Source organism: Drosophila willistoni (assembly GCF_018902025.1).
Source record: "Drosophila willistoni isolate 14030-0811.24 chromosome XR unlocalized genomic scaffold, UCI_dwil_1.1 Seg143, whole genome shotgun sequence".
NCBI classification, from domain to species: Eukaryota; Metazoa; Arthropoda; class Insecta; order Diptera; family Drosophilidae; genus Drosophila; species Drosophila willistoni.
The window spans coordinates 3,482,464-3,503,289 of record NW_025814056.1 but is presented as its reverse complement, the minus strand read 5'-3'; the positions used below and the strand labels follow the sequence as shown (position 1 = coordinate 3,503,289).

Sequence of the window (20,826 nt, the reverse complement as noted above, 5' to 3'; positions counted from 1 at the left end):
CAGTTTCAGCTATAAAGCACTTTAAAAAAAAGATAAAATAGTTAAAGTAAACAAAACAAAATAATATTTCACCTACTGAAAAAATTTAATTTAATTTATCAATAAGCGCTTGGTCTAAAGGTCTTATGATACTTCTCAAATCAAAGCGGTTGATTATAATCAAAATAATTATTTTCGATTATTTGTAATTAATAATCCCGCACTTTCGATCAATAATATGATTTAATAAACGATTAATTATTCTTATTTGTCATCACTTAATATTCTATGCTGATAAGAATACAAATAAAAATAATAACTATAAAATACAAAACCTTGTAATAACTTATATTTTGCCTAAAGTTCAGTGCATCTTATGTGGGCTGAATTCTGTCTGCCTTTCTTTTGGCAGTTAATTTTTATAAATTTCCATGTCATGTTACATGTTTTATGTGGCATTATTTTACGGCCAGCAGTACAAGGAGTGGCAGGCTCATGTTTGCCATCGTTTTCATTTGCATTACCAATGTTCTGGCCTAGGTATAACTCTTGGATTTTCTCTCCATATCCAAACACAGATGTATGTATGTATATGTATGTATCTACTGTTCTCTCTCTTTTGTTTCGACTGCTTGCTGTGCTCGTCTTTTTCTATCTGTCAGTGTCATGTCACGTACGAGCAAAATGCATTCAATATGTCCAATGTGCGTGAAGCTGCCTCTGTTGATGCTGTTGCTACTGCTGCTGCTGCAAGCTGCAGGAGTGTAAATTTAATTTAGTTAATTGAAACAATTTGTTGCATGCATGCGACAACAGAAAATAACAACAACGACAACAATCCCCCTGAAATCACCTCTACCCTTTCTTCCAGCAATGAGTTTTAACTGATTTTCGTTTGAGCATTTTCTTTTTACATTCAGCAAACAAAACGAACAACAAAATACAAAAGGAAAAAATGAGGAAAAAAGTGAATGAAAAAAAAAAATCTCAATGTTGTGTGTATGAAATACAATATACATATACATATATATGTAGAAGAATACTCCTGCTGCCTCGAAACATGTCAATTTGGTAGCCAGAGTTTTGTGTTGTGTCTGGCAGTGGGCACAGCGGGAGATCTCTTTTCAATTTGATTGAAATTGCACTCAATACACTTTGTATATTGATATATTAATTTATTTTCCGGTTGCCAATTTTTACGATATATATATATATTTTTTTACTTTTGCTTAAATACTTTGGTTAATTTGCGTACAAATTGAGACAAAGCCAAGCATATTTAATTAACAGAACCGATATACATATATTATTTATACATAAATTATCTCATGTTCTCATCGAATTATATTTTTGATGTAAAAATTACGTATACGACTAGGTTGACCGTCAAAGTGGCTGGAAAAGTTTAATTGAGATATAAATGATTTTATGAATGTTTTAAAAGTGTATAGATAAACAACCGAAATGAAAACCTTCACTTTTTTATTGTAACAATCTTAAATTTAAGATCTTCAATACAATTTTGAAACGATTGGCAAACATTGAGAAGAACATGCCACTCGCATGACTAATTCAAATTAAGCCTACAAAAAACTCATTTAAGCGTTAAAATGTAAATTACAATACATAATACCCTTAACTCACGCCCGTTTCATATGCCCACGCCCACCCCCGAGAGGTCGACCAGTAAATACAATAACCTGCGCACCCATCCCCTTACCCCTTCCCCCCATTTCACCCTGGATTCTCCAACAACTTCCACCTATTCCACATGCTGAACAAACACTTGGTAAATTTGCGTAAAATATCTGGTATTTACCTTGCACTTGATGCTAAGCAAACTATAAGATACATTCACTGTCCAGATACATTTACTCGTTGGATTGGGTGACGGGGAGACGTTAGGGCAGGGAGGCAGGGGGATATGGTTTGTGTACTTCGTGCGTGGCTAAATCAACATTAAAATTGTGAAAATAGACTCGGTCCTTTTCCTTTTCCAAGGACCACCTCGCTGCTCGTTGCACATTTTGTGGCTTAGTTGTTTTTCTTTGAAGGAATGAAATTGTGTAGCAGGAGCTGCAGGAGGACGAGGGGGAGCCAGCTGTCACTTTGAATGACAGCCCAAGTCAAGTGGCTCGGGCATTGTGTTTTTACCTACCTTCCTAACTACCTATGCAAAATGTCGTTATGGAAAATGCATAAAACTAAGTCGAATAGAGAGAGAGAAAGAAAGGAATAGGAGAGACAACAATGTGTATGCTCTTGAGTTTATAGAATCGGTAAAGAGTAGGTGCTAAACTTTTATCACACATCGACAGACATATGCGTGTGTGTGTGTGTGCTACATGCACCCTGTATCGTTTAATTTAAATGCAAACTTTTGGGTCCTATCCCCACCCAATCGTCGCATCATTGCATCGTTGCGCCGTCATTTGGGACACAAATTGTCTTTGCCGCCTCCTTGGGTTGCAATTTCGAGACGCATTACGCATGCATGAATGCCTAAATAATGTTGATTTAACATTATCACGCGCTGTGCCCTCAGAAAGACAAGGAGGAATAGAGACAGTGGGAGGGAAAAGGAAGGCGCAAAGAAGAGGAATGAACAGTGACGTCACGTGGGCCATCAATCTGTGGTCCGAGCCTCGTCGGTTCAGGTCAACAGGTTTGGGTAACGTGTACAATGTAACCAACAATCGATAGATGAATAAATAGATGGCTGGATGGATGGATAGATGATTCATTAAATGAGGCTGCTTCCCCTCGCTATTATTGCTACGACTACAGCTTCTGCTTCTGATGAGATTGCTAATTGGTGTGGAGAAAATTGCAATTGCTATTCATGCATTCAGACATCTTAGCACAAAAAGGCCTAAAGGCAAGGCTGGTAAGCGAACAATGTAACTTCTAGTTAAACGCTTAACATTCTTTTTATCAACAAACAAATTGTTCTACAAATTCGAAGAGAAATGCCAAATTGACCTTTCCAAAGGATAAATAAAATTTTTGAATATTAAGGAAGATGCAGAAACACATTTGCGATCCTTCTTCTTCTCCAAACCCAAACTAAATGATGAAGTCAAAGTTCACTCCAAATAAAACTATATGTTTTATTCGGTTTGATAAATAAAAGTTAGAATTCAATCGATGTATATATTCTCTGTAAGACCTCGATAGATTATCTGAGGATTAGCCTTTCAGTTCACTTCAGTCCATTCTATATTTCAAGTTACCATTCCCCCTCTGTGTGTGTGCGTGTGTGTGTGTGTGTGTGTGTGTGTGTGTGTGACAACATTATCTACACTTATGTGTAGATACTTCAAAATTGATTAAATGACAAACATCAAATAAACTGCATAAGTTGGAAGAAACAACTTGACCGGCCGACCCTCTCTGCCCTTCTCAATCCCACTAATTGACTGACTCACTCTTTCCTTTTCCTCATACCTCCCCTCCCCGCTAGTTGCCCTTAGTTTCTTGATGCGGTTGGCAAAACAATATGAACATAATTATTAATTGCGAATAATTTTTCTTAAGACTCATTAAGTGCGGCCGTCCTGATGCCGCCTTTCTCTTCATTTCTTCTCCCCCCCACCCTTCAAAGCAAAACCTTGCCGCTGTCCGCCCACACTATGACAAAAGAATTGACAGCACATAAATTAGAAAGTAGCCCAAAGGCTGTGCTGACTGGTCTTACATAGAGGGTGCAAAAATCCTTAGACCATTGAGAAGTGGCAAATGTGTTAAGCCGTCGGAAGTGACATTTCTCTTTTTCTCATGCTACTAGAGAATCTCAGAGTTGATTGTCGTTGATGCTGTTTCTGTTGTTGTTGTTGATGTTGTTGTCACGTGTCCCCAAGCGTGTTTGTCGGCATGTTCTCTCTATTGAGAAAGAAATAGAGATTTGTTGATCTATTGTATTCACTCCTGAAGTTCCTGAACCAAGCGATACAAATAGGCGTGCCTCCCGTTCTGATTAAAGATTATTGTCAAGCAATCGAGAAGGAATTGATAAAGCCACATAAACCTCAAAAAAATATTTTAGTATTTAATTTACAAAAAAAAGAAGAAGAATTTTGAACAATTATCTACTTTTTCATTTAGATTAGAAGTATGAAATTTGATTTATAAAAAAAGAAAACACAATTTTCTTCACTTTGAATTCATTTTTGAATTGGTTGCCGCAGCTGCTATTAAAGCAGCACCACGACCCGAACCATCCTCCGATAATATCAATTGAAATTCAATATCCTTTTGCAATAACCTTTTCATATTTATGTAGAGCATGTCATGGAATCTGGGATGATGACGATAGACACTACCATCAATGGCAATAGCCACATCTTTTACATCCATTTTATTGATCAAACAAACTAGACCGCAGGCAGTTAATTGAGCTGCTCTTGTTGATACCGCTTGGCAAATATAACGTAAACAGGCTTTATCTTTATCGCTAGCATTCCGGATACCAATTTCATTGAGAACACAATCGGTATAATCAAATGCACCCGATATATCTGTTTCTATCTCAGATACAAAACGTGTTAGAAATTTGCCTTTTTCCTGTATCGAATGAGACTCTTGATTAGCAAAGATGGCACCCTTTTGCATTAGATCGACCAGAATTAGACGCACCAGTTCACCCAGAAATAAGCCTGAAATGCATTTTTCATAAATTTGACGACCAGGATTATGGCTACCCTCATCGACCTGTTTGTCAAAGGGTGTGCGTAGGAAATCAATTACACCATTGTCACCAAATGCTCCCCATTCGGAATTGATGATCATGTGCTCTTTGCCGCCTGGCGTCCGCTCGTGATTAGCCTCAAACATTTCCGCATTTTGGGTTTTCTCCACATAGCAGGCATTCGTCCCAGTGCCGACAATTAAACCAATGCGACAATTGCATTTATAAAAGGCGCAGGCCATCAGAGTTCCCACCGTATCATTTATAATGGCAACTATTTTGATTTTAATTTCATTACGTCGCTGGATGGCCTCATCGAGTAGCTGGACAACATCTTGACCTACCACACCACTACAAATAAAGCCTTTGGTCCAGACTTTCAGTATTCCTCTGTCAAGACCCTGTTGCATCAAGGGAAACGAGAAGGTGAATCCTAATGGTATTTCCTTTTTCTTATCCACATTATGTTCGGTGCAAAATTTACTTAAACATTCAGCTATGAAATCGAACAGCATTTGACCTGGCCCCGTCATTAGTTCTTTACTTATTCCAAAGCTTTTCGATATTATTTTCACATCCGTTTGACTTTTTAATTCAATCATTAGGACACGAAAATTGGTGCCACCCAAATCCAAGGCCAAATATTTGCCACGTTCTTGCCCGCTGGGAAAATCCTGAACATATGTAACAAAACATTTTACTGTCGCCTTATCATGCGTCGCCTTTGCCAGACCCAATTTAATCTCTTTGGTTAATCGTTCGATCACCTCGTTCATAACTTTTTTACTTAACACAAATTCTTTGCATAACTCATGAGCCTCGGGAAATTTATACTTAGTTTGCGAAGTAATGTTTGTTGAATTTGTAATTGATCTAGTCATATGTTGAAAATTCTGGCTTTTTAATGCATTTGCAATTGATTTTCTCGAATCGACAGTATTTCGACAATTTGCTATACGTTTTACATATACCATTAGATTATTGAGTTTTACAAATAATTTGGAATACATTTTACACACTGAAATGAGTATTAAATTTTGCTCGCTTTTTCTTTGATTACTAAATTTTATAAATGGAAAATTTAGAAAAATTAAATAACAATAAGTAGAATTGTTATTTTATTGAGCTTTAAAGGAAACTAGGAAAAATAATATTTTTCCCCATTCCTAGGTTTTTGCATAATTTTTAAAAACAAATTAAGTTGTAAAATTTTGTAAACTTAACATTAAATCTTCTATAAATATACTTATTTCCGCTCATAAAGTTAGCTTTTACAACCAATCCGAAAATAATTAAACAAACGGAAAATTTGTTTTTAAATTGAAACACATAAAGTTGGCATTTGGCGTTTTTTTTTTTTTTTTTAGTACTTCCAGCAAGCTTATAAATCGACTAATTAACTCAACACCCTGTTCCTGCACCTGTATACATATATAAGATGCAATATATATCGTAAAAATCGCACCAAGGAACCAACTATTAAATAATCGTAAACATTTTTATAACTGACAAAATTGAAAACGAACAAAAAACAAAAAAATACCGAAAGAACAAGCGAACCCAACGAAAATGCAAATTGAGTTTTAAAAAAACTTTACGCCTATTTGACTGCCTAAACACTTAATTATGGACAGAGTGAATGAATGAGAGAGGGAGGCGTCGGCGGCGACACATGAGGCGTTAAAAGGCTAAAAGAGAGATGGGGATGGTTGAGGTGTAGGAGAGTGGGAGAAATTAGCATACTAACTGGCCGAAGATGACGACGACCATTCAGTCATTTTCCTCGAGAGGGGACAAAACGAGTGCGAAAGGAATTAAAAATTATCAAGACCCTTACATCAGATGCATAAATTTTCCTTCCTTCACCACCGCAAAACAAATTTTTTGGTCCCCATATATTTTGTTTCGCTTGGGCGTGTTGAGCTGCAAAACTACTTTTTTCGGTTCGGTATGTTACAAAATGCACACATTAATGTCAGGAACCTTTGACTAATTGCCCAAAATTAAAAAAAAAAAAAAAAAAAAAAAACTCGGGTGGTTTTCCCCTACAACGACAACATAGGACAATGACCAAAGAAACGGAAAGCGGGAAGCACGCTCTCACCTAACGATAAGATCGCCACATGAAGTCTGTGGTAACAAGTGTCTAGTGGCCGAATGACTGGGTGCCTAGTGGTCGCTCCGGCTGGTTTCTTTGATAAATTGTGTGCTAATGGAATGTCATGTCAGTGTTTGTTTGGGGCGACTTTTAAAAACCAAAAAACGTTCGATAACAAAAGCCGCAAATTGGCGTGGGCGTTTGGTTTTGCGCTGACCAAAGACATTGCAAGATAAAACAGGTGAGTTGAGTTGAGGTAAGCTGAGCAGTCAGCCATGAATGTCTGAAAGTGAATTATTATGTACAGAAAACACAAAAAGAAAAACCAAAAGGATTCATTTGTGTCATGGATGATGTATTTGTTCAAAACGCACACACACACACACACAGAGTCACACTTCCGCCGTTGGTTAGTAGTCTATGAGCAATCCTTGCCTGATCCTTATCGACAGGAAATATTAGTGCAAAGTGCAGGCAATAGTTAAGGTTTTGTTTTCCTTTTTTCTACTCGTCTCCCCTTTTTTTTATTCTTTTTGTATTGTTTATTTCCTATATAGTCGATTATTAATTGCCTAACATTAGCGCCTATTGTTCAGTGTGGTTAAAAGGATGTGCTAATGGCGCCTAAAATTAGTTTTTGGTTTCTGTTGTTGTTGTTGGTGTTGTTTTGGCATGAGCATAGGAAAGGTTACTGCAATCCAAGTTTGACTCAAAGCTCAAATTAATGATGATGATGATGAAAATATTGAGGGGTATACGAACATGTGCTGTACATTAAAAGCCCTTTTTTCTGGGAAAAAAAATTCATGGTATAAAAAAAATTTACATTTTATTGATTATTACATGATTTCCTCTACAGTTTCTTTCGTTTTTTCATTTCATCTATAAATAGAATTTTAATAGTTTTTAACGACTCTTAAAAGCATTCTGAATACTCATTATTCAAGTTTATTATTTATGTTTATAATTATTAAATATTAGGTATTATAATTATGCTTTTTTTATTACTATTATTATTTATGGTGGATTTCCAAATGGTTTTAGCTTTGAAGTAGTGACATGGCATTGGAATTCTAGAGTAGTAAGAAAAATCTGCTGATAAGAAAGCTTTATAGTTATAGACAAGCTGATCATTTTTTGATTTGATAAATATAAAAAAACCAATGGGCTGGGGCTAACTTCGATTGCGTCAAAGTTTGTATACCCTTGCAAGTTGTTTGTTACTCTTTCCTTACGTATGGCCTTCAAAGTGAAAAACCGTTTAATCTAAAAAGTCTAATGTTTGCGAAAGAACGCTTACAATCATAGCATAGGACATAACGAAGTTATTAATCATCCCGTCACCCGATTTTATATCAAATTTGGCACAGCCATTAACAGATATATTAAACTTACAAATGTTTAATTTGAAAGCAATCGCGTCAAAAGTAACGAAGTTATTGACAAAAGTCACTGCTTTGCACCGATCGTTCCAATGGGAGCTATATGATATAGGTGATGCTCACGAATTGTAATTATAAATTAGTTATTTATTGATTGTTTAACAGTTTTAAAACCTGTCGATTCGTAGAGGCTAGGTGATCTGGTAAAGTATTGTAGATCTTACAAGAGTTTTAGAAGCTTATTTCCGCACACCTGCAATTTACTGATGTCTGTATCAGCACAAATGCCCCAAGTGGAAGAGCCAAACAGTAGGATGGGCATAAAAATATTTTTAAGGATTTTTAATCTGTTGTGAATTGATAGTTTAGACTTTCGGTTTATTAGTGGGTATAGAAATCAAATTAATTTATTAATTTTGTTAATTGTACGTCCAATGTGGATTTTGAATTTAAGCTTTTTATCAAACGTAAAACTCAACAATATTTTCGTTTGTTGGGAATAGTGCGAACAAAAGTTTCAAAAAGCCAGCGTATTCGAGTGTCCGAAATTTGGCATCTGGCAACACTATCTCAAAATTTGACAGCTTCTTTTAGCCGGAAAAAGCTACTTTTAGCTATAATCCCGCTAAAAACATAATTTTTATTTTTTTAATTACACAGAAACTACATAATAAATCGTCAGGCGCACCTGAGATCGTACTCGTGAAATTCTCTTTCGTTTGATACCAAACTTATGTAGTTTAAGCGCGTTTTGGGCCCTAGTAACTATAGTAAATATTTACCTTTTACTTATCGATAGCAATGTCAGTGTTGCATAATACTTAAAAAGTTTAGTTTTATTAAGTAGCCATGGCCTGATATTGCTTTTTTGATCCATTTCTTATTTTTATGTCCATTATTTTTGCATAAAATAATTTTTTTTGTTGCGGCCTTTGGCTTATACCCCTACATACGAGTTTTTATATTCATTTATATTCTTTACTCTTTTTCAACACTGAACGTCTTGAACAGTAAGTTTTACTTATCGATAGCAATGTCAGTGTTGCATAATACTTTAAGAGTTTATTTTCATCAAGTCGCCATGGCGAAATTCGCTCAAAAATCCTTTAAATACTGGGACAACTCATGGGTTTGCTCATTCAAGTACTTCCCTCTGTTGGGGTAACAACTGAATCATTTTGTTTCCTTATTAAAAGCTGGTTTCAATTTTTACTTCAACAAAAGAACTTTTTCCATAAACTTGCTGGCGTTCAAACACTTTTTATTCTATTTTCCTTATTTTACAAAAATTCCGTGATAATATGTTAAGTCGAAATTCAACTCAATAACCAATGACAGGCGAGAAGGAAAAAACAACAAATTTCCTTCTTCAAATTCAAAATAATCACTGATTTTATTTTCCAATGTGTTGTGTATAAATGTAAAATTCTTATACTTATTGTAATGAACCATATTTTCGAAAATTGAAAATTGTTTATACTTTATGCTCAGCCGTTGTTTTCAACGTTGTTTTTACTTCTGATCTTATTTTCCTTATTTCAAATAATTCCGTGATAATATGTTAAGTCGAAATTCAACTCAATGACCAATGACAGCCGAGAAGGAAAAAACAAATTTCCTTCAAATTCAAAATAATCACTTGTTTTATTTTGCAGTGATCGTGCAATTAATATGTTAAATGGAAATTCAGCTCAATGTCTAGTGATAGGCGCACAACATTGATTTTCCGTTGACGTGATAGAAAAGTATTCCTTTTGCATGTTTGTGGTTTAATTATTAAATTACTGGCAAATATGTATAACATGCCATAAATTAACTTTGTTTTTTCCTAAGACAATATATTAAAATGTATCATTGGCTTTTATCAGGCTTCATGTCAGGCTAACTTCGACCGCGTCAAAGTTTGTATACCCTTGCAAGTTGATTGTTACTCTTTTCTTACCTATGGCCTTTAAAGTGGAAAACCGTTTAATTTAAAAAGTCTAATGTTTGCGAAAGAACGCTTACAATCATAGTATAGAAAATAACGAAGTTATTAATCAAAGTCACTGTTTTCGACCGATCGTTCCTATGGTAGCTATAAGATAAAGTCACCCGATCTTGATCAAATTTGGCACAGGCGTTTATTTCTGTAATAAACGTACTAATATTAAATTTCACGACAATAGCTCAGAAAAGATTAAAGTTATTGAGAATAGTCACTGTTCGTGACTTTGTCGTTTGTATGGGAGCTATATGATATAGTGATCCGATCCGGCTGAATCCGAGATATACAACCCCTGTAGTATATACAAGCCTACATGCAAAATTTCAAAATTCTCTGTAGCTCTAACAGTCTAGGAGGAGTTTGCGTTGATCCAGACGGATGGTCAGACGGACGGTCAGACGGACGGTCAGACGGACGGACGGACATGGCTATATGAACTCGTCTCGTCATGCCGATCAGGAATATATATACTTTATATGGTCGGAAAAGTTTCCTTCTATGCGTTGCACACTTCTGACCAAAATTAATATACCCTTTTTGCAAGGGTATGATAAGCAAAAATAACAAAATTATTTACATTATTCTTATAAAAGGGCTTGCAGTCCCTGCTAACGTAGCAAAATAAACCTAACATTTTAATTTAAAGGTTTTCTTCTCAGCTTTAATTTTAATTGTATTTATTTTTAAAATTTATTTTTATTTAATTCAACTTTTGTTTGATGTGACCATTATTTGATTGACTATGGCTATGATCTAGTCACAAGACTACTTTTGCCACAAGGCAAAAGTAAATGAAATGTTAATATTACCAGCCTCCTAATCAAGAAGTAGGTTTAAAAATAAACATACATTATTATCATTAGATAGACAAGTACCCTATAATTGTTTTTTGGTCTATCAACGACTGTGCCAAATTTGATCGGGTGAATATATCATATACATACATAGCTCCCATAGGAACAATCGGTGGTAAACAGTGACTTTGATCAACAATTTCGTTATTTGCTATGCTAACATTGTAGGTCGTTCGTTCCTAAACATTTGTCTCTTTAGATGAAACGTTTTTCCACTTTGGCGGCTATAGGTAAGGAAAGACTAACAAAAAACTTGGAAGGGTATACAAACTTTGACGCGGTCGAAGTTAGCTCCGGCCCTCTGGTTTTTACAATTTTTTTTAATGTTTAACGCTTATTAAAAACATCTCAGGCAACCTAATGTCACGACGCGTCGTACAGGGCCAATTGGGAATTTTCTTTCTAATTTGTCAACCGCATTTCAAAAAGGAAATATGTGATTTTGCCTTGAACCAGCCCATTCGACGGACTCATCAGCGAATTCGATGACTTTCTACAATATACTCTGCTACTTGAGTATAGGGCCAGTTTGTTTCTTATGTTTTCCAAAGGTTTTGCAGTTGCTACTGTATACTTTTATTTAAATCAGATTTTGGGTATTTCAATGCGTAGTAAACTTTTATGTGATTGAATTTTAGAGCTGATATTTTTGATACAGTTTCATGGACTAATAGGTTGGCTTTGGCAGGCGGTGGCGACAAATAGGAGACAAACGTTAATCGAAAAGGCGTCCAGGACCTAAGGAAAACGAAATATACAAACTGTCCATATCGTCAAATACTTAGAAAGTGGAATGTTTTTCATCGAAGCTTGTGAAATGCCCTAATGATATGCATATATCACCGGAGTGCAAACATTTCATTGTAAAATAACATCGCCATGTGATTCGTAGAATTAATCTAAGAGGCCTGCCTAGCTACAGGCGTCAAAGCCGAAAAATAATAGAACACAAATAATCCACAAGTTTTTTTTTGCCCAACTCGCTTTCAATACTAAAACAGTAGTATTAAAGGAAAACTACTATCTTTCTAAGTTTGCCTTTATTCCATTGATCGTAAAAGACCCGGATATATACCTCTCTTCCTTACTCTAATTATCCACCATTCATTTTGGAGAACTAATCGATTTCAACCCGATTTTTTCACTTTTCAACACTGAGTAGCGTAAGTAAATATTTACCCGCTAATTATCCACCATTCTTTTTGGAGAAGTAATCGTTTTCAACCCTAATATCGCTAGAACGAACAATTCAACAAACACCCGTGCTTATTCCTTTAATTTATCGATAATTCAATGTGATTGACATCGAAGTAAGCCATGGCCCATACCTAATAGTAAACTTGCTGACAATTTGTGTCAGGTTCCTTTAGTTGCTTGCTAGCTCTCGAGATGAGAACAACAGCAGCTCAACTTTTTTTTTTCTTACCCAAAACAATATTTCCCCTAATATATCTGTTTACTGAGATTGCAAAAGCAATTAAAGCCAATTTAAAGCGGTCAAAGCTTTTTAATCAGCTTGGAAAATCACAAAATTATTTCCACATTTTCCTTATTCATATAAACTTCCTAATAATTCTATAAAATTAAAAGACAGTCACCATATATTAACTTGGTCGGAAATTCCGTCTCCGAAAAGAATGAGGCGAGAAATAGCATGGAACTGAGTTACCACCTGGGGATGGGCCATTTATGGATTTATTTGTGGGATTTTCTATTGATCTGTAATAGTTTTAAATTTGTCCTTCTAACCTATTCAATAATTGGAAGGTGTTGCTAACTTTCCATTACGTTTGCTTATTTTAATTATCTTCCTTAAATTTTCAAAATGATTTTCTAAACGGAAAGCAAAATACTAGGTATATAAATACGACCAAAGACGGTTCTCTTTGAAACTCTGTCTCCGAAAAGAAGGACGCCAAACATGCTGAATCGCCTCCAAGTGATGGTTTATTTATGGATCTTTTTTTCAAATTCTATTCAAAAGGTTTTTTTCTTTAATAGTTTCACTGTATTTTCTTTATATTGCTACTATCTTTTTTAATGGATTGAAATTAAACTATAATTTAACTTTAAGCTATAATTATATATATTTGCAATTTTTTATTTTTGGTGCATTAAAAATCTGTTCTTAATTGGAAAATGATTAAATTTGGTAAAATAATAGCATTAAAAATACTAAAATAATAATAACAAAAATAGCTTAAAAAAAAAAAATAAATAATTTTAGCATATTTCATTGGCCTTGTCGTTAAGACTTCCAAAATCCTGACCAAAAAGTGTATTACGTTAGTACGTATTTAATTTGTGTTTTCAATTTAAGTTTTCAATTTAATTTACATCTTTTTCCCGCATGTTATTTCAAGCGATGGAAAAATAGTATTCGGTGACGATATATCATGTATCGATATTAAATGGATGTTATTATCCACACATTATTCATATACATCAATCGTGAATATTAGTTCGATCAATTCCTCACACACCCGTGCTTATTCCTTTAATTTATCGATAATTCAATGTGATTGACATCGAAGGTAGCCATGGCCCATACCTAATAGTAAACTTGCTGACAATTTGTGTCAGGCTCCTTTAGTTGCTTGCTAGCTCTCGAGATGAGAGCAACAGAAGCTCAACTTTTTTTCTTTCTTACCCGAACAATATTTCCCCAATATATCTGTTTACTGAAATTGCAAAAGCAATTAAAACCAGTTTAAAGCTTTTTCCACATTTTCCTTATTGATATAAACTTCCTAATAATTCTATAAAATTAAAAGACATTCGGAAAGTCCGTCTCCGAAAAGAAAGAGGCAGGAAATAGCATGGAAATATTTTGTGCAATATTTGATGATGCTAACCACAAAACTATTTCCACATTTTCCTTACTCATATAAACTTCCTAAAAATTATAAAAAATTAAAAGACAGTCACCATATATTGACTTCATTGGGAATTCCGTCTCCGAAAAGAAGGAGGCCAGGAAATAGCATGGAACTATTCTATGCAATATTTGGTGATGCTAACTTTTTAATACGTTTGCTTATTTTAATTATCTTTCTTAAATTTTAAACATGATTTTCTAAACGGAAAGCAAAACACTAAGCATATAAATACGACCAAAGTCGGTTCTCTTTGAAACTCAGTCTCCGACAAGGACGCCCAACAACATGTTGAATTGCCACCAAACGATGGTTTATTTATGGATCTTTTTTTCAAATTCCTTTCGAAAGGTTTTTTGTCCTTAATAGTTTGTCGGTCATTTTTTGCATAGTTCAAAATAACGGGTGTTTTTTTAAGCGTTTGGTTTTTAAAATTAAAATGAAACACAAAATTTGAATATTATTGTTAAATTTTTATTTGAGATGATAAAACAATCTCTGCCAATTACTTTTTAAAAATGACTTCATGTAAATGTTGGCCGCGACTGCGTTTCAAGTGATCAACACGGAAGGTCCAATTTTGCACCACTTTTTCCAGTATGTCTAAGGGAATTTTCATTGACACCGGCCGCTACAGCTGCAATATTCTTTTCTGTGCGATCTTCATTGACACTCGCCGCTACAGCTGCAATATTCTCTTCTGTGCGCACTCTCCGTACACGATTCGATGGTTGAATGTCCAATAAAGTAAAATGTGTGCGAAATTTGTCCACAATTGCCTTTATAGCTTGCTCGGTTGGTCGGTTGTGTCGACCATAATATGGACGTAATTTGCGAAACACATTTTTCACAGAACACGAATTTTGATAATAAATTTCAATGATTTGTAAACGTTGTTCGGGCGTAAGTCTTTCCATGATGAAATGGCAAACTAAACTGAGCATTTTTCACTTTCACAGCTGTCATGAACATCATGCGGTATGTCAGTGTTGCCAACGTGAAAAACCAAACGCTTAAAAAAACACGCGTTATTACATATTACAATAATAACTAGATTTAGTCAATATCGGTTGGCTTTATCATATAGCTCCCATACGATCGGTGAAAAACAGTGACTTTGATCAATATCTTCGTTATGTTCTATGATAAGATTGTAGGCCCTTCTTTCGCAAACATTAGCCTTTTAAGAGAAAACGTTTTTCCACTTTGACGGCTCTGGGTTATGAAGGAGTTGCTAAAATAGTTGCAATCAAAGGTCAAATTTAGTCCCGGCCCTCTAGTTTTTATCATAAAGCAGAACTATTTGTATTATTTATCAAAAGTGATAAAATGAATTAAACTTTAATTTAAGTGTCACTTACGACTTAGGGTTTACGATTGGAATGAAAACTTTAGGATATAACGTCTAGTTTTCATCCTTGTTATTTTACAGAAATTAGTGGACTCTTTAAACGTTTTGATCCGGCCCTTAAAGAATACATTTTCATAGCATTTGCCACTTTACTCTCTCCACTCTGTTTTCTAGTTTAACAACAAAAAAGAAATTATAATCACACTATTTATTGCCATGATACAACATTATTTTGTGCTCAACAACTCGCACGCACAATTTTCATGATGATGTTGATGATGATGATTAGCATCCCTCATTTAAACATCTGTTACATTTAAATATATACCTATTGCCTAGTCCAGGTTGTCGTATCTATGGGTAAAAAATAGATATTCGCCCCGCACCCCAAACCAAAAGTGACGAAATTATAGTCAACGGGGGGTTAAACACTAAAACTACCCGACCAACAGTTGTCTATCGAGACAAGAACACATTTTGATAAAATTAACTAAAAAAGTGGAAAGAACAAAAAAAACACGGCAAATCCAAGCAGGAAAAGTGCCAAGTCAGGAGGCAATTTTTGGCTGCTGCACGTGCAAGTCTTAAATTTTTTTTTTTTTTGGGTCCAGAGACTAAGCGCATTAGGATTGTATTTTTTTGTGCAGATTTTTCAGTTTGAGGGTTGTTGGCCCTTTTTGCTTATTGTTTGCATATGTGTAACAATTAAACATTTGTTGCTGCCAGACATTTTTTATGCCCTAGACTTACGGACGTATACACTACTCCAGTCTATAGCATGGCACGGCAGGGCAGGACAGGGCAAGACCGGGCAGGGCAGGGCACTCCATTACCCTCCACTCTGTGGCACTATCATTAACACCGCCAAGCAATCCACCAACAACAAGTGCAAAATCTGCCAATGTTATCGGCTTAATTATAATTATGAGTCCCCCGACGACTACAACGACGACGACGGCATGAGGGTATCTATGTATGGTGTGTGTGTGTGTGTGTGTATGTGTGTACACTTGACTTGCATTTTTGGTTTATTTGCCTTGGCCATAAACTTGGATTTGAATATGCTAGAGTTTTAAATATTGTGTGTGTGCGGCTGTCGGTTTATAATATGAATACTTATATACCCCCGAATATTTATATAATCCGCTTAGCAGCACATGTTAATAAAATGATGAAGGTTTTAACAAAACTAAGGAAGAAAAAAAGTTGCAAATAATCGACAGATGAAAATGGACTGCAGCTCTTAAATATTAATTTCAATTGTGATTATGATGGTCTTTACTTAAAGTAAATTTAACTCAATGTATGGCATTATTTTACACATCCTGCTAATCATATTTCGGCAATTAAAATATTTAATTTGAATACAAAGCAGAGAATAATAGCTTTATCCATGTAGACAACAGAAAGACGAATTGAATAGAATGGATAAACAATACACTGGGTTAAAGTATTTGAAATCATTTTTTCACCTTTTGATAAAAAATAAAATAAATTAAATTTTGATAAAACTTCAAATAAACAAGAAGCGCACAAATATTTAATAGCGATGCCTTTAATATAAATACTTTACTATTATTTAAGTATTTAAGTATTTTATAAAAATTCATGCCAGATCTTAATTAAACTTCTTTAAATAATTTGGATAAAATAAACAAGAACTCTCAAGTATTAGACTTGTTCCGTTCCCATGCCAACAATCTACAAATTATTAAACCGACTCAAATTTTCAACGTCAAAAAATGATTTGAATAATCTTAATAATCCTTTTAAAAACTTAAGAACATATTAAAAATTGTTTAAATGTTTAATTAAAATTAAATCATTGACAATTGCTTAATGTTTTCTTGTTACCCACACTCAACCATTGTTGGTCCTCGCTACCACTCTCTGTCACTTTTTGTGGCTCTTTGTCAAAGCATTGCAACTTCCTAGAGACCAATTGAAAAACTTTTCAACTGTCAGCTAATTGCACCCCAAGGAGTTGAAAACCAAAATGCAGTCATAAAACACGCTAATTAACACACACAGACAAAAACACACGCACAGAAAAACACGTTTAGTGAATAGTTTTTAGGAACTTTTTTCATATGGTAGAAAACTAATCTAAAACTGACCCCGACACTTGACTTTGGGACAATCGGAGCAAGCTGAAAACTAAAATAATAATAATAAAAAACGAAAAAACCTTAACTCCACTTCACACACTGAACCGCAGCTGTAAATTAAATGCTGTTGGCCAACTGAGTGACAGTTGGCCAAAAAGTTTCATTCGTGTTTGTTTGATTGTTCATTGTAAATGGGCGCACAGGTGGGCGCGTCTGAGTAGGACATGGCAGCTGTTTTCATTATGATTATTGACAGGCACAGCTAACGGAACTATTAGGTGAGGCGTTGACATTTGTTACGACCACCACACACACACACAGTATCCCGTGGAAGGGCCTTACAAGCAGAAAAGGTCATTAGAATTGACAGGCAGGGCTTTAACTTTCTTGTTGACTTGTTTTTCAATGAACTAATTAAGGTTAAAGGTAATTAAATTGGTTACACCTGAGAGTTCAATAGGGTTGTTTGGCAAATTGATTGAAGTTGATTAATAATATTCATTTCACAGTTTTCCATACATAAATTTTCAATTCTTTGGAGAATAACTTACATTACCTAACATACATATTATTTATATATATATACATATAGAACGCCTATAGAGAGATTTCTATAAAGATTGAGAGATATGTACATCAGGCTCGTAATTTTTTTTTTTCATCTAAAAAAGTTTATACTTTCCTAATGGGGGTTATCTTGGCAAACGACAAGCGTTGCTAATAATTTTTTCGGTTGAGACAACCGAAACTGAAAACTCAAATGCAGGCGGCGGCAATGTCCATAACCAAGACCCAACAACAACCAGAACCCAAAAATGAGAACCCAACTCAAACCAATGGCCAAACAAATATGCAAATAGACACAATTTTTAATTAGCAACCAAGCGCAAATTTTCCCAAAGAGATGTCAGCAACAAAAGAGTCTCGCGCGAGACCATAGAACAAAAACAGATATAGTACCTATATATATATATATATATTTATACATATATCATATATATGTATATTTCATATTAACAAACAAATTCATTAAAATGCGCAATAGAAAACATGAAACAAAATGCAAAACAACAACAAAAAAAAAGTGAAAAATTCAAAAAAGAGAAAACACAGATGAAAAAAAAATTAATAAAAACGCAGGAAAATGATTATTAAAAATCTAAAATAAATAAAAGATGAGAACTGTTTTCGCCTTTGGCGTATGACAGCAGCTGTTTGCATATTGTAGATTTATGTTAAGGTAGAAATTCCAAAAAAAAGGATACCCTAAACTCTTTATGAGTTTGTCAAGTATTTTAGACTCTCTTCAAGTTCTAGGTTGGTAGGTCTAGTAATATGACGATAAATAGAGATTTCGTTACAGGGTAAACTCAGAGTCAACAACGCGAAAAAAAAAATTGTTAGATACATTCGCTGCATAATCATTTGAAGTAAATGCCGCCGTCTGTTGCGTTGGCAAAAGAAGTCAATTTGCTGCCGGCATGTTGCTGCTCCTGGTACCATTCGAAAAACATATACTATACATCGACATTCAACAACAAGAACAACAATACCAAAAGTCCACCCAGACAAAGAGAATGTTTCTTTTTTTTTCACTCGGGAGTTGCCTTTTTCCTTTTTGTTGAACTTGTGTTGTTGGACTGTTTATTCGCGCATAATTCACTCATTAATCATAACGTTTTTCCTACTTTTTTCCGTTTTTTGGCGTCAGACTTTTGACGTGTGCTTGTTGTGCTGCTTCTCCATTTTCATACCATTCAATGGTAGATCCAGTCACCAAAAAAAGAAAAAAGCAGAGGAAACAAAAAGGTGAATGGAACTTGAATGTGTAAATATTTAGCTTGAAACGAACTGAAAGGCATTCGAATTGGTATGGGTATATGGTCTTTAGTGAGTAATTTGCCATTACTAGTTGGCAGTTAATTAGCATTAAATACGGGAAGAAAACAAATTAAAGGATATGCAAATGCAAATGAAGGCAATGCTCTAATAACCAACGTGAACTATAGTTTTGTCCTCCTACTTAATTTGAGAGTCAGAAAAAAGCATTCAACTAATTCTTCTTCGTGTCTTAGCGAGAAATTCGAGATGAGCAGCTAGATACTATGCATACAATGAGAGTGTTTATCTAGACAAAGGTTTTTAGAGTACATAAAGCCTAATCTTTTCAATGTTGATTCCAAGATTTTAAAAAATAAGATGAAGCTATCCTTCACTACCCTGAAGCTTATGTCCTTTCATCTAAAGCTTTCATCTTTATCTTGAACTCCTTCAATAAGTGTCATTGAATATGTTTTGATTTTAAAATATTGTTGTATTTGCCTTCTTCATTTTATAAAAAGTTTCCCACTAAGAGATCAAGTCTAATTGAGATCAAGTTTGCTCAATTAGGCACAAAAAATCTCAAATATTAAGTTTTATTTCAGCAGCTTTATAATTGAGGGCGTGACTTATTGGCTATAACGAATCGGCTTCTCACCCTGATCCAGAAATATACAATTATAATAACTATACAAAGGTATAAAAATTAATGGTTTTATATGTTTAAAGCAATTTAAACGTAAATTAGTAGCTCAGTTTAAATTAAATAAATAGTTTGTGCTGCCTTTCTATTAATCCTATTTAGAAAATCGAACTCAGGTCGGCTATAACGCAAATATAAATTAAAATTTTAAGGAGAACATAATCTAGACATATACATAACTTTAATTTAAGATTTTTTTACTACCAACTGATTATTACTATCAAAGCTACTTTAAAATTGACTACAATTATCACATTTGTTTTTATCGACTGTTTAATTCATAACTTCTTGGCTGCTGCTGCTGCTGCTGCTGCTGCTGCTGGTCAGTTAAATCATCATATACACTATAAGTTGTTGCGAACGTATCCCATGACCAGTTTGAAGTATTTTGATGGAAAACCTGCTCAAGTTTTGTTGGGCCGCCTCTCCTCTATGAGTCCCAACGTGACCAGCAAAGCAATGCACAGATTTCGCATTTCCATTTGCTTCAGTGGGAGGGGTCGAATGCGGCGGGGTAGGGTACGGTGGGATGGGAAGAGATTCGAACACAAAGGCAAAAGGAGCCGCCGCGCACTTTTATGACATGCAACAAAATTGAATTTTATGAATGGTTCTCGTTCGTTCTCTCTTTTGGGTATTTATGAATTTTATATTCTTTGTAAGTTATAATAAAAATAAAACGAAGAATAAGAAAAAAAGCTCTTAGTTCTTTTCATTCTTTCGTATGCTCTCTTCCCCCCTTAAAAGGGGTGCTGTGGAGCCGGGGGGGTGGTGTAATAGGAACGACCAATGACAAGTAAAAATTCTACGAATGAAATTGAACATGACAATTGTGAGATAAAACTTATTCTTGTCATATACAGTGGGGCAATGGCATGTACATATATTCGCCTTTAGTAATTAACAAACAAATGAATCATTGTAGATGTAAATACAGACATAATTCTCACTTGACACAATAAACTAATTCAAATTGATCA

The 20,826-nt window shown here is 34.6% G+C and overlaps 1 protein-coding gene across 1 annotated transcript; it reads right to left on the bottom strand.

Annotated features, from left to right (window-relative positions):
• Window positions 1-4,014: 4,014 nt before the first annotated feature.
• On the bottom strand, window positions 4,015-5,752 carry LOC6645577 (hexokinase type 2). The gene has a single exon (XM_002067908.3). It carries the CDS (start codon window positions 5,674-5,676, stop codon window positions 4,132-4,134), a length of 1,545 nt encoding a protein of 514 aa, XP_002067944.2. The 5' UTR covers window positions 5,677-5,752; the 3' UTR covers window positions 4,015-4,131.
• Between the last annotated feature and the right edge of the window lie 15,074 nt (window positions 5,753-20,826).